General features: G+C 39.9%; 1 protein-coding gene across 1 annotated transcript in view; it reads left to right on the top strand.

Annotated features, from left to right (window-relative positions):
* The window catches only part of LOC124789300 (calmodulin-binding transcription activator 1), a 1,803,646-nt gene that overhangs the window by 1,679,317 nt on the left and 110,723 nt on the right, over window positions 1–13,606 (top strand). The window contains exons 25-26 of the mRNA XM_047256611.1: window positions 10,504–10,685; window positions 11,266–11,411. Coding sequence (XP_047112567.1) covers window positions 10,504–10,685; window positions 11,266–11,411 — 328 coding nt within the window. The remainder of the gene's footprint in view (window positions 1–10,503; window positions 10,686–11,265; window positions 11,412–13,606) is intronic.

The following is a 13,606-nucleotide window of genomic DNA, read 5'->3' as shown; positions in this document are numbered from 1 at the left end:
GCAAAAGCTTGAATTTTGTGTGTGTGTTTGTGTTTGTTTGTGTCTCTATCAACATACCAATGCTTTCGTTTGGTAAGTTACATCATCTTTGTTTTTTGAATAAAATTGTGGTTTGACATAGAAACCTCTGGGGCTCAAAGAGTTAACATACTGAGATGATTAATCAATGTAACTGAATGAACAACTTAATGAGATAAATAAGAATTTAAAACAGGTTAAACATTTTATGGAAAATGAATTTACCAAGGTACATGAACAAATTTCAGACACTATCAGCAGAATTAATGTATTAGAGCAAAACAAAGAGTCAGATGTAATTACAATCTCAGGATATAATCGTGCAACCTTGGGAGAGCATGCTACTGATTTAGTTGAATAGTAGGTTCAGGAAAAAGTTGGATCAGCTATATGTACTCTCCATTCATCGGCTGAGACAGTAAGGATAGACTTGGTATTCCAAAGGATGCGGAAGGAGTTAGTTAAAACATAAGATTAGTTTAACTAAAGGAAATTTAATGAAAATTGTGGGTTGTCAACAGAATTAACATAAGAACTTCATTTGAAGAGTGGGGAAATTTTAATGAAATAATTCCAGAGTTCACATCTGAAGGGGATGTACATTCCATGAGTTTCTTAAGGATATTATCTCAATCACTGCCCAAACATGGGATAATTAAAAAAAGATTGATTTCATCTTTAGCTATCTAGAAGAGAATGCTGCAGAATGGGTAACCATACACACTAAGTAATTCACCTCTTGGAGTGACATCCAGAATAAATTTTAAAATAAGTATTGATCATGCAGTACTCGAGAGAAGTTAGCATTTGAGCTATTTATTGATTAATTAATAATAATAATAATAATAATAACAATAATAATAATAACAATAATAATAATAATACAGACATTAGACCATTCTTGCATAGACCGCCAAATAAGCCACAAGTCGAAACAACAATAAAAACTATCAACACAATCATACACAACAAAATAAATGAAAACACAACTATGGAAGAGTTACAACTACTGGTTTATATAGGAGCACTCACTACACTAAATATACACACTAGGCAGAGATCAGAACCAACCAACACACAGAAGAAACCCACAAAACCAGCATGGCAACACAGGCTACAGATCAGAATAGAAAAACTGAGAAAAGACATTGGACAGCTAACACAATTTATAAGAAATGAAATGCCAGAAAAAAAACGAAAAAGGTTAGGTAAAATCTCACAACAAGAAGTGATAGAGCAATTAGATGAAAAGAAGCAGAAATTACAAGCATTGGCCAAACGACTTAGAAGATACAAAAAAAGTGAAAATAGAAGGAAACAAAACCAAACATTTAACACAAACCAAAAGAAATTGTACCAGACAATAGATAACACACACATTAAAATAGACAATCCACCAAACATAACAGACATGGAACACTTCTGGAGCAACATGTAGTCAAACCCGGTACAACATAACAGGCATGCACGGTGGATACAAGCAGAAACAGACACATACAAGATGATACCACAAATGCCTGAAGTGATAATTTTGCAACATGAAGTCACCCAAGCAATTAATTCTACTCTTAACTGGAAAGCCCCTGGAAAAGATAAAATAGCAAATTTCTGGCTAAAGAAGTTCACCTCAACACATTCACATCTAACTAAATTATTTAACAGTTACATTGCAGACCCATACACATTCCTTGATACATTTACACAGGGAATAATTTATCTGAAACCTAAAGATCAAGCAGACACAGCAAACCCAGCTAAATATCGCCCCATAACATGCCTACCAACAATATACAAAATATTAACTTCAGTCATTACACAGAAATTAATGACACATACAACACAGAACAAAATTATAAATGAAGAACAAAAAGGCTGTTGCAAAGGAGCACGAGGATGTAAAGAGCAACTGATAATAGATGCAGAGGCGACATATCAAGCTAAAACTAAACAAAGGTCGCTACACTACGCATACATTGATTACCAAAAAGCTTTTGATAGAGTACCCCACTCATAGTTACTACAAATATTGGAAATATACAAAGTAGATCCTAAATTGATACAGTTCCTAAACATAGTAATGAAAAATTGGAAAACTACACTTAATATCCAAACAAATTCAAATAATATCACATCACAGCCAATACAGATTAAGCGTGGAATATACCAAGGAGACTCATTAAGTCCTTTCTGGTTCTGCCTTGCTCTGAACCCACTACCCAACATGCTAAATAATACAAATTATGGATACAATATTACTGGAACATACCCACACAAAATCACACATTTGCTATACATGGATGATCTAAAACTACTGGCAGCAACAAATCAACAACTCAACCAATTACTAAAGATAACAGAAGTATTCAGCAATGATATAAATATGGCTTTTGGAAGACAAATGTAAGAAAAATAGCATAGTCAAGGGAAAACACACTAAACAAGAAGATTACATATTGGATAACCACAGCGACTGCATAGAAGCGATGGAAAAAACAGATGCCTATAAATATCTAGGATACAGACAAAAAATAGGAACAGTTAATACAAATATTAAAGAAGAATGTAAAGAAAAATGTAGACAAAGACTAACAAAAATACTGAAAACAGAATTGACAGCAAGAAACAAGACAAAAGCTATAAATACTTATGCTATACCAATATTGACCTACTCATTTGGAGTAGTGAAATGGAGTAACACAGACCTAGAAGCACTCAATACACTTACATGATCACAATGCCACAAATATAGAATACATCACATACATTCAGCAACAGAAAGATTCACGTTAAACAGAAAGAAAGGAGGAAGGGGATTTATCGACATAAAAAACCTACATTATGGACAGGTAGACAATTTAAGAAAATTCTTTCTAGAACGAGCAGAAGCTAGCAAAATACACAAAGCAATCACTCATATAAATACATCGGCTACACCACTGCAATTTCATAACCACTTCTACAACCCTTTAGATCACATAACATCAACAGATACGAAGAAAGTAAATTGGAAAAAGAAAACACTACATGGCAAGCACCCGTATCATCTAACACAGCCACACATCGATCAAAACGCATCCAACACATGGCTAAGAAAAGGCAATATATACAGTGAGACGGAAGGATTCATGATTGCAATACAGGATCAAACAATAAACACCAGATATTACAGCAAGCATATTATTAAAGATCCCAATACCACAACAGATAAATGCAGACTTTGCAAACAACAAATAGAAACAGTAGATCACATCACAAGTGGATGTAACATACTAGCAAATACAGAATACCCCAGAAGACATGACAATATAGCAAAAATAATACATCAACAGCTTGCCTTACAACATAAACTTATAAAACAATATGTTCCCACATACAAGTATGCACCACAAAATGTACTGGAGAATGATGAATACAAATTATACTGGAACAGAACCTTTATAACAGATAAACCAACTCCACAGAACAAACCTGACATCATACTCACAAATAAAAAGAAAAAATTAACACAACTAATCGAAATATCCATACCCAATACAACAAATATACAAATGAAAACAGGAGAAAAAATTGAAAAATACATGCAACTGGCTGAGGAAGTCAAGGACATGTGGCATCAGGATGAAGTTGACATTATACCAATTATACTATCAACTACAGGAGTCATACCACACAATATCCACCAGTACATCAACGCAATACAGCTACATCCAAACTTATATATACAACTACAGAAATCTGTAATTATTGATACATGTGCAATTACACGAAAGTTCCTAAATGCAATATAACATATACCGTACAGTTAAAAGGAAGTCACGCTTGATCAAGGTCCACGTCACTTTCCATTTTTGACCAGACATAACGTCTGAGAAAAGAAAGAAATAATATAATAATGTAATGGTATCATTATCCACCCCATTCCAGTGAAGGAATGAAGCAAAATACTGTAAGGTGAAGAAACAGAATAATAATAGTATGAACAATCAAAATCATAATAGGAGCCAAGTACTAAACCACAACAACAAGAGACATAGAGGCCCAAATGTATCAACAAACAGGACTTTCTCACACCCCTCATCAGAAAACAAGGAATGTTCTGGAGCCGAGTCAGGCTCTAGGACATGTCGATAGAACACTAACACATTACTGGAAGAAGATGAAAATGAAATGTACAGTGGGCCATGTTTTGGAAAGTAAAGTAGATAATCAATTAGACTGTGGTGATAAAATGTCTTTATACCACAAGAATTATGAGGAAAAAAATGCATGTCTGATATTACCCATAACTGGTGTATATGTGCTAAGTATAACCACCACCAGCTATAGAGAAGGATGCAACGTGCTTGTGTGACATCAGAGTAATGTGAGTTTGTGCAAATTATACTGTGTTGCGGCAAATGAAACAAAATGAAACCTATCAAAAAGAGAGATGTAACCATTACTCATAACTGATGCTGCTTCTTCAAATGAGAAAAGTTAACATTTCAGACTTGGTGGGTTTGGTTTTGTTTCTTATGGCAAAACACAGTATAATTTGCAGAAACTCACCTTGCAATAGCTATAGTGTCAGTTTGGAAAACCTGGAGCTTGAAGGTGGAAGACAGGGTAATATGCAGACCGAGTTTACTGTTTAAACATCATGCATTAGTTAATAAGAGTGAAAAGCTAAATGCTTGTACATAACAGAGATGGGAGGGTGCGGTGGTAGTCATACTGATGTTGAAGGGCGAACAGTGTTTACATAACAGCTAGTACACTCCTGGAAATTGAAATAAGAACACCGTGAATTCATTGTCCCAGGAAGGAAAAACTTTATTGACACATTCCTGGGGTCAGATACATCACATGATCACACTGACAGAACCACAGGCACATAGACACAGGCAACAGAGCATGCACAATGTCGGCACTAGTACAGTGTATATCCACCTTTCGCAGCAATGCAGGCTGCTATTCTCCCATGGAGACGATCGTAGAGATGCTGGATGTAGTCCTGTGGAACGGCTTGCCATGCAATTTCCACCTGGCGCCTCAGTTGGACCAGCGATCGTGCTGGACGTGCAGACCGCGTGAGACGACGCTTCATCCTGTCCCAAACATGCTCAATGGGGGACAGATCCGGAGATCTTGCTGGCCAGGGTAGTTGACTTACACCTTCTAGAGCACGTTGGGTGGCACGGGATACATGCGGACGTGCATTGTCCTTTTGGAACAGCAAGTTCCCTTGCCGGTCTAGGAATGGTAGAACGATGGGTTCGATGACGGTTTGGATGTACCGTGCACTATTCAGTGTCCCCTCGACGATCACCAGTGGTGTACGGCCAGTGTAGGAGATCGCTCCCCACACCATGATGCCAGGTGTTGGCCCTGTGTGCCTCGGTCGTATGCAGTCCTGATTGTGGCGCTCACCTGCACGGCGCCAAACACGCATACAACCATCATTGGCACCACGGCAGAAGCGACTCTCATCGCTGAAGACGACACGTCTCCATTCGTCCCTCCATTCACGCCTGTCGCGACACCACTGGAGGCGGGCTGCACGATGTTGGGGCGTGAGCGGAAGACGGCCTAACGGTGTGCGGGACCGTAGCCCAGCTTCATGGAGACGGTTGCGAATGGTCCTCGCCGATACCCCAGGAGCAACAGTGTCCCTAATTTGCTGGGAAGTGGCGGTGCGGTCCCCTACGGCACTGCGTAGGATCCTACGGACTTGGCGTGCATCCGTGCGTCGCTGCGGTCCGGTCCAAGGTCGACGGGCACGTGCACCTTCCGCCGACCACTGGCGACAACATCGATGTACTGTGGAGACCTCACGCCCCACGTGTTGAGCAATTCGGCGGTACGTCCACCCGGCCTCCCGTATGCCCACTATATGCCCTCGCTCAAAGTCCGTCAACTGCACATACGGTTCACGTCCACGCTGTCGCGGCATGCTACCAGTGTTAAAGACTGCGATGGAGCTCCGTATGCCACGGCAAACTGGCTGACACTGACGGCGGCGGTGCACAAATGCTGCGCAGCTAGCGCCATTCGACGGCCAACACCGCGGTTCCTGGTGTGTCCGCTGTGCCGTGCGTGTGATCATTGCTTGTACAGCCCTCTCGCAGTGTCCGGAGCAAGTATGGTGGGTCTGACACACCGGTGTCAATGTGTTCTTTTTTCCATTTCCAGGAGTGTATATGACATGTTGTTGCACAGGTGGCTCTCCCTTTAATAGTGTATGTTTTGTAAGTTACAGGACTGTTATAAGGTGGTGGTAGCAGGCTTCATAAGGCAAGTCTTGCAGCAGGGTCAGTCAAGGGGTAGGACCCATAGGGTAGGGAGATGGTGAAGAAGGAGCGTAAGGTCTGACAAGAATACTGCAGAGATTGGGATGGCAACAGAAAGCTATTCTAGGTGGTGGTGGGCAAATTTTGGACAGAATGGATCTCATTTCAGGGCATGATTTTAGGAAGTCATGGCCCTATCAAAGTAGCTGATTAACACATTTCAGACTGGGGTAATACTGAGTCACCAATGGTGTGCTCTGAAGTTGTTTTTTGGAGGGATCAGCAGTACCAAGACTGGATGTGATAGCCCAGGAAATCTGCTTTTTAACTAGGCTGTTGGGGTAATTATGTGCAGTGAAGGCTGAGGTGAGAATGGTGGTGTATCACTGTAAAGAGCCTGCATCTGAATAAATAAGTCTGCCTTGGAAGCCATGGCTCTACTGGAGGGAATGTTTGACTTGGAAAGGATGGCAACTGTCAAAATGTAAGTACTATTGTTTGCTGGTAGGTTTAATGTGGGCGAAAGTGTATAGCTGGCCTTCAGTGAGGATGAGATCAACATCAAGGAAAGTGGCATGGAATTTGGTACATGTGGTAAAGATGTCACCAATGTATTTAAACCAAACCAGGGGCTGAAGACTTACGGATCCCAGGAAAGCCCCCTCCAAGCAACCCATGAAAAGGTTGGCATAGGAAAGAGCCATCATGGTTTCCTTGGCTGTACCCTTGATCTGTTTGTATGTCTGCCTCTCAAAAGTGAAGTAGCTGATGGTAAGTATAAAGTTGATTAAAGTGAGTAGGGAGGATATCATAGGTATTGAATCAGGTGGGTGCTGCCTGATGAAATGTTCAGCAGCAGACAGACCATGTACCTGGTGGATGTTGGTATAGAGCGAAGTGGCGTCAGTGGTGACAAGCAAGGTGTGTGGTGAATGTGGGATGAGCACGGATTTCAGATGATCTGGGAAATGGTTAGTATCTTTGATGTAGGGGGGAGTCTTTGTACTATGGGTTGCAGGTCTTGATCAACTAAGGAAGATACACATTTGGTGGGTGCTTTGAAACCAGCAACTATAGGACTGCCAGAATGATAGGATTTGTGGATCTTAAGAAAAAGGTAAAAGGTCGGGGTGCATGGTTTGGGTGGGATGAGAAGTTCTATGGATTGAGGTGTTAGTCCTTGTGAGGTCAGTTTGAATTACAGAGATGGGATCTTGATGGCAGACACTGTATGTAGAGGTATCAGACAGCTGGCGTAGACCGTCAGTAACATACTCCTTTCGGTCTAGTACTACAGTGGTAGATCCTTTGTCTGTCAGAAAGATAATGATGGAGTCATCAGCTTTTAAGGAACTTAGAGCATGGAATTCAGCAGAGGACAGGTTAGGGACATGTAGAGACCTGAGGAATGATTGTGAAGCAATGCTGGATATGAGGAATTCTCAGAAGGCTTGTAAGGGATGATTTTGTGGTAGTGGTGGTGGATCAAGTTGGGATCATGGTCTGAACTGTCCATGGCAGAATTCAAGGTCAGGTTTTCTGGTGAAAGGTTTTGGGATTGGGTTGAAAAGTGATATTTCCAGTGGATATTATGTGCGAAGGAAAGGAGGTCCTTCACCAAGACAGCATGATCAAATGCAGGTTTAGGGCTGAAAGTGAGAACCTTACTAATACGCATAATTCGGGGGGGGGAGTGCTTTAGATGAGCAGTTAAGGACAGTGTACTGTTGTGACTGATTCTAGGGATTATGGATTATTCTTGGTCTGGAAGATAGTGGTGAAGGCTGTGGGATATTAAGATATTAAGGAAGTTAGCCAAGCTTGGTTTGTAGGAGAGGAGTGGTGGTTGATGGTATGGCTGTTTAGGAAGCTGTAGGCAGGAAGGGACACACCACTGTTTAGGGGAAGGTGGGATAGCTTTTTGATATGAAGTCGGGCATGTTGTTGCAGTTTCAAGATGGCCTGGTTGATGATACCATTCAAGGAAACATGAAGGGCAGATAACTGCAGGATTTTGTAGAAGGAGAGAAGTCTGGTAGAGTGGGAATTGACTGATGAGGCATATAGGTCACAGATTAGCCAGATAAGAGCAATATATTGCTGTATTTGAAACTGTAAAAGAGCCTGGTGTAGGGTAGGATTTCATCCAGAAACAGGGGCTTTCAGTGTTTGGCCTTTTGGAGTAACTCCAAGAGACAAGCAGGTTTCAAGAAACAGAACTGGGACCTTAGTTGTGATAGTGCAAAGGCATGGTTTTTGAAAATACGGGATGTAACATGGGATGGGATTCATCATGGCAAGGGAGAACAGTTTGGAGAGTTAGAAACTGTGGAAGTAGCATAAATAAATAAATAAGCAGGGAGTGGAAAAGGTAGAAAAATGGAAGAAAAGCAAGGGAAAAATGTCAGAAAAATTAGAAAAATTCATACAAAAATCATTAATAAGAGGTAATGAGTGGATTATCTATATGATACGAAAAAAATATTCGAAAAAATTGATCGGGAAAGTCATGAAACAGACAAAATTTTAAAAACGGGGGAAACAGAAAGTGAAAGTCTGCTTATTACTCTGTCTTCCACCTATAATCTTCTGGTTTTCAAATCTTGTCTGATGCAGTCCCCAACAATCAGTCTTTCCTTCTCATTCCATACAGTAAGTCTCCCCTGACCCATTGTTCTGGGTAACTTTCCTGAAATCTTCCCCTTTTCCTAGACCTCTCCACTCCTTTTCCTTCACCCCTCTTCCTTCCCCTTCAACGCTTCTGCCTGAAGAAGGAGCCACTGGCTCCAAAAGCTTACCAATTACAACAGTCTTTTATGTGTGTGTTCTACTGCCGCTTGGTGAGTAGATTTTTTATCTATCCAATTAAATAATTATGTCAAAATTGAGTGTTTTTGTTGTTAATACATTATTTACATGATCACCACAAAGAAGCAACTAAGTGCATGTCCTTGAAATGTCTTTGAAAATTCATTGTGCTACATGTTGGAAGCCATATTTTCCTAAGATCTCTACATTGGCTGAAAAAATATAGAATAATTCTTATTATTATTTGGAATGATTATTCTTATTTTTTGATAATGCGTGGAGTTGAGTCACTTACAAAACACAATCTTCACTTGTCACACCATACACTCTCTGTGCTTTGTCCACTGCCCCATATACTTCAAAGCATGTTGTAAGAAAAAATTAAAAACGTCATAATTAAAATATAATTGTAACCCTGTGTACACCCCCTCCGAGGGCAGAGTTGTAGTCACAATTTAAAAGTGATGTCTGCTTGGAAATAGTGTACTCATGTTCAGAAAAAAGAAACCACATCAGTTTATTTTCTTATGGAGATTACGTAGTGAGGATTACCATGGGCAGGAGGAAGGGGGTGCAGTAACAGATAACTTCAGTAGCCTGAGAGCTGTCTCAGAGAATAAGGGAATTGAAAAGATAAGGAAAGGTAAAGCCATTTAGCGTCTACTCTGATGGTGACTCAGAACAGAAGAGAGCTCTGTTTTGCAAGGGCAGCTCAAGAGAGCCATAAGTCAGATGATCCTGCAGCTTGATTTGGTTGGCAGAGTGACTTTGCTGATGACGATTCATCTTTCTCCAGCATAAATTGCTTTACTTTTGTTGCATAAGTGGGATGGCACTGAATAAAAAAAGCAGACTTTTGTAAAATTTAAAAATGTCTTTCATTTGGGGTCTTAAACATTTCCCTAATTCTAAAATGTAAACTTTCATGCCTTTTGTTACTTCTGTTGCCCCACAGTGGAGCAGTAGTGGACAACAGCAACCAACAATGGCCAGTTGTACTTGAGTTTTGGAAGCATATGACATCAGATGTAGAAACAAACTTTTACAGCAGTCTGCAGAAAGCTTGGGGTGTGAATCAGACATGCATAGAACATACCCCTCCCTTCCTCTTCAACATGTCATCAGCAGATACGAACAAAACATTTGGTTTCTACAGGAAATGCTTTCAACTACAGCACAATAGCCCAGAGTATTTTAAGAAGTAAGACATTTTCTCTGAATATCAAATGGGCTCTTTTTAGTACCAGGAAATCCATTAAAATTTGAGGAGGTTTCATTGTTAATTCATTATGGATGCATATGACATTGTATGTAACAAATTAAGTATGTGTTAAATTTCCAATGTTGGGAAGTCTTGTGAATATTTCCACTAAATGGTCACTACATGAGTGTGTGTAAATCTGTGCAGGTACTATGATGTGAGCACACCAGGCTCCTCCATGAGCCCAGCCTCCTCCAGCTGTCTACAGTCTCCTTGCTCATTCACACTTGATTCGCCATCTCCACCGCCAACTACAGCTGACTTCTGTGAATTTTTTCAGGCATCTGGAAATGTTTTTGAGAAGGATTTCTCAAACCTCACACTTTCAGGTATTTGTTCTTTACTTTGCCTGTCTGATCCTGGTTCATTCTTACTAAAACCTGAATGTTTTCTGGCTGCTGCTTTATAAAATATACAATTGCAAGTAAATACTCCCAACTGTACTGATTACTCAGGGAAATGAGTCAGAACAACTGGGTGCAGCAGAAGGTGTTGTGAAAGATGTTGGCCTCAAGATTGTTTTAAACAGTATCATGTAAAGGAAAATATGACACTTCATGAGAGAATCTAATGCAGATTTTAAATTTGTGTATCTCTATTTCAAAATAGTATCAGTTTGTAAATGTTAATCGTAGAACAAAAACATGGTATACAAATATAAATGTAGGAGTTCACATGATGTACTTCAGTAAATAATTTTCCTCTGATTCCTTCATATCCTAAACAACAAATGTCAAATGAGGTGAATGAGTGCATATATGGAGGAATTAGAGGTGTAAGTATAGTGGTTCTGAAAGGCATTAAACATTGGACATTCAGTGATTGTTGTGGCAATAATTTCATAAAATTTTTGATTATGTTTACAATTTTCATTATTGGCTCCTGAAAATTTATTTTTTACTTTCAAAGATAGGGAACAACGAGAACTGTACGAAGCAGCAAAAATCATTCAAAAGGCATACCGTTCATATAAAGGCCGAAAGAAGTTGGAGGAACAGGATAAAGAAAGAGCTGCTGCAGTACTTATTCAAAACTACTATCGTCGGTATAAACAGGTAATCACCTTATACATTTTAACTGTGATAAAAATATTAGTATAAATTATTGTATTTCACTTTCAGTACACTTGTGACTGGTACAATATATATTTTACTCACTTTGAAGAGCTAAGATCATGCATTCGTAGATATACATTTACTATTTTTTATTGACTGTATTTTATATAGAGTATTTTCAAAATTATTCTGCACAGTGAATTTCTTTCATCCAGTTAACATTCCCTTTGTGCTCTCAGTTTTCAAAAATCCCATTCTTAAAGTTGTGCAATAATTTACATGGATGGCAATTGTGGGGCCCCAGGCTAAGTCTGGCATTGCTTCCACCTACTTGTGTCAAACTCCTTCTTTCTTCCTTCCTATCGGCCTCCCTTGGCCAACTCTTGTTTTTTGTCAATTCCAATGGTATTAGTTATCAAGGATGGAAGGTATCTTTGAGTTTCTAGTCTTCTTCGCAATTGGATAGCATTACCCTTAATCTCTTATGAAGTACATTCATAATTGTAATTAAGTAATCGACTGTGGAAAATCCTTAGCAGAAGAACTCCAAGACAGGATTCGGATTCAGTGGGATATCATTCAGAAGGCAGAAAAGGCATTTAAACTTCCAACAGGCACCAAGTACACGAAACCTTCAGAAACATTAAATCTAAACAGATCTCATTCTTCTTGACACAATGTTAACTTGCTGGGTAAAACTGGGAAATTAAAGCTCGTTACTGGCATAATGAACAAACACAAAATTCTAATCATGGTTATTAAAAAAAATTAGGAACAGTGATCAAGATCCAATGGATAAGGACACCGAATTCATAAAGGAATACCAGGAAAACAATTCATGAATAGTTGCCTACAATGTGGAAATGGTTTCTAATAAATCTCACAGTCGTTGACTTAATCATAGAATTTATATCTTAATCATCCAGACTTCCAGCCTTAACTTTGAAATCTACAAGTAAGCCATACACAGTTATCAACACACACACTCCCATAAATCAGAAAAATAATACCTTAACGGACACAGAGAAACTGGAAAACTGGAATATTCTGGAGCAAATCTTGATAAACATTTCGCCATCAGGCATTAAAATTCTCCTTCGTGATGTAATGGAGAAATGGGACAAGAAAGAAGATACTGACATATCATTGGAAAATTGCCAGCTCATAAGCAAACCAACAGAAATGGTCAAAGATAGACTGAAATTTGCGGGAACCTCTAACTTATCTCAAAGTTAACATACTACAGAAGGAAACCCCATAATTTAAAAGCCAAGGAACATGCAGACTGTAGAAAAGGCAAACGGTATTTAGGCCAGAGGGTTAATTTCTGGCCATTCCGACCGGTTAGCCTACTAGTTTGCGATAAATAATGCACAATGATATCTCCAATGCTGAGATAACAAGATCTTTATTTGTTTATTTGGCAATGAATATAGGACGTCTTTTAGACGCAGCGTATGTCAAGGCAAGACTCGCAGAAAAATGAATAAGTGACTGGTTACTAAAGGACTAACATGGAGAAAAATAGATTCTTAAGAATTAACGTGGAGAAATCAAGAACATGGAAAAAAACTTTATACCAAGAATGAATGGCACATAGTAATGGACACAACACAGCACTCCTGGTGGCCAGTGTGGAACTAATTTATCTGCGCAAAATAAAATACTTGCGGTGTGACACACGGATGATGCGCTTGTGAACCGAACTGCACTGCATTGCACTGCGCTGCACTACTAATTGCGGTCACTACAACAGCCTCCTCAGTGGGAGCCGAGCGCCATCCGGGAAGCGCACCAGGAAGTGGACATGCTGACCAGACCTTGCGGTGTGCTGGTCCCCTGGAACTGCTTTCCTGGTCGGTGGTGGTACTGGAGCTGCTGTTCCGGACCAAGTTCTGGGTGAAGCTGTGTTCACCGAGTCTCGGTTGGGGGTGGCTCGATGAAGATGTAGGCTGGTTTGACCATGTCAGTTGTAACAGTGGCTTGTTTTCCATCCACAAGAATATCTACTGTGCGACCTCCCCTACTGGTGATTTGATGTCACCTGTGTAAGGTGCTGGAGGGTCAGAGAGCTACTGTCCACCCAGCATTGTGGCACGTCAGGGCTGCTTTCAAAGTGCGGTGCCAATGCTCTATCATGCTGTTACTGGCTGGGTTGTAGCTGGTTGTGTTGTGGTGGCTCATCCCACAGAACA

This window comes from Schistocerca piceifrons, chromosome 3, assembly GCF_021461385.2.
Source record: "Schistocerca piceifrons isolate TAMUIC-IGC-003096 chromosome 3, iqSchPice1.1, whole genome shotgun sequence".
Taxonomy (NCBI): domain Eukaryota; kingdom Metazoa; phylum Arthropoda; class Insecta; order Orthoptera; family Acrididae; genus Schistocerca; species Schistocerca piceifrons.
This window is presented reverse-complemented; position numbering and strand designations above follow the sequence as displayed.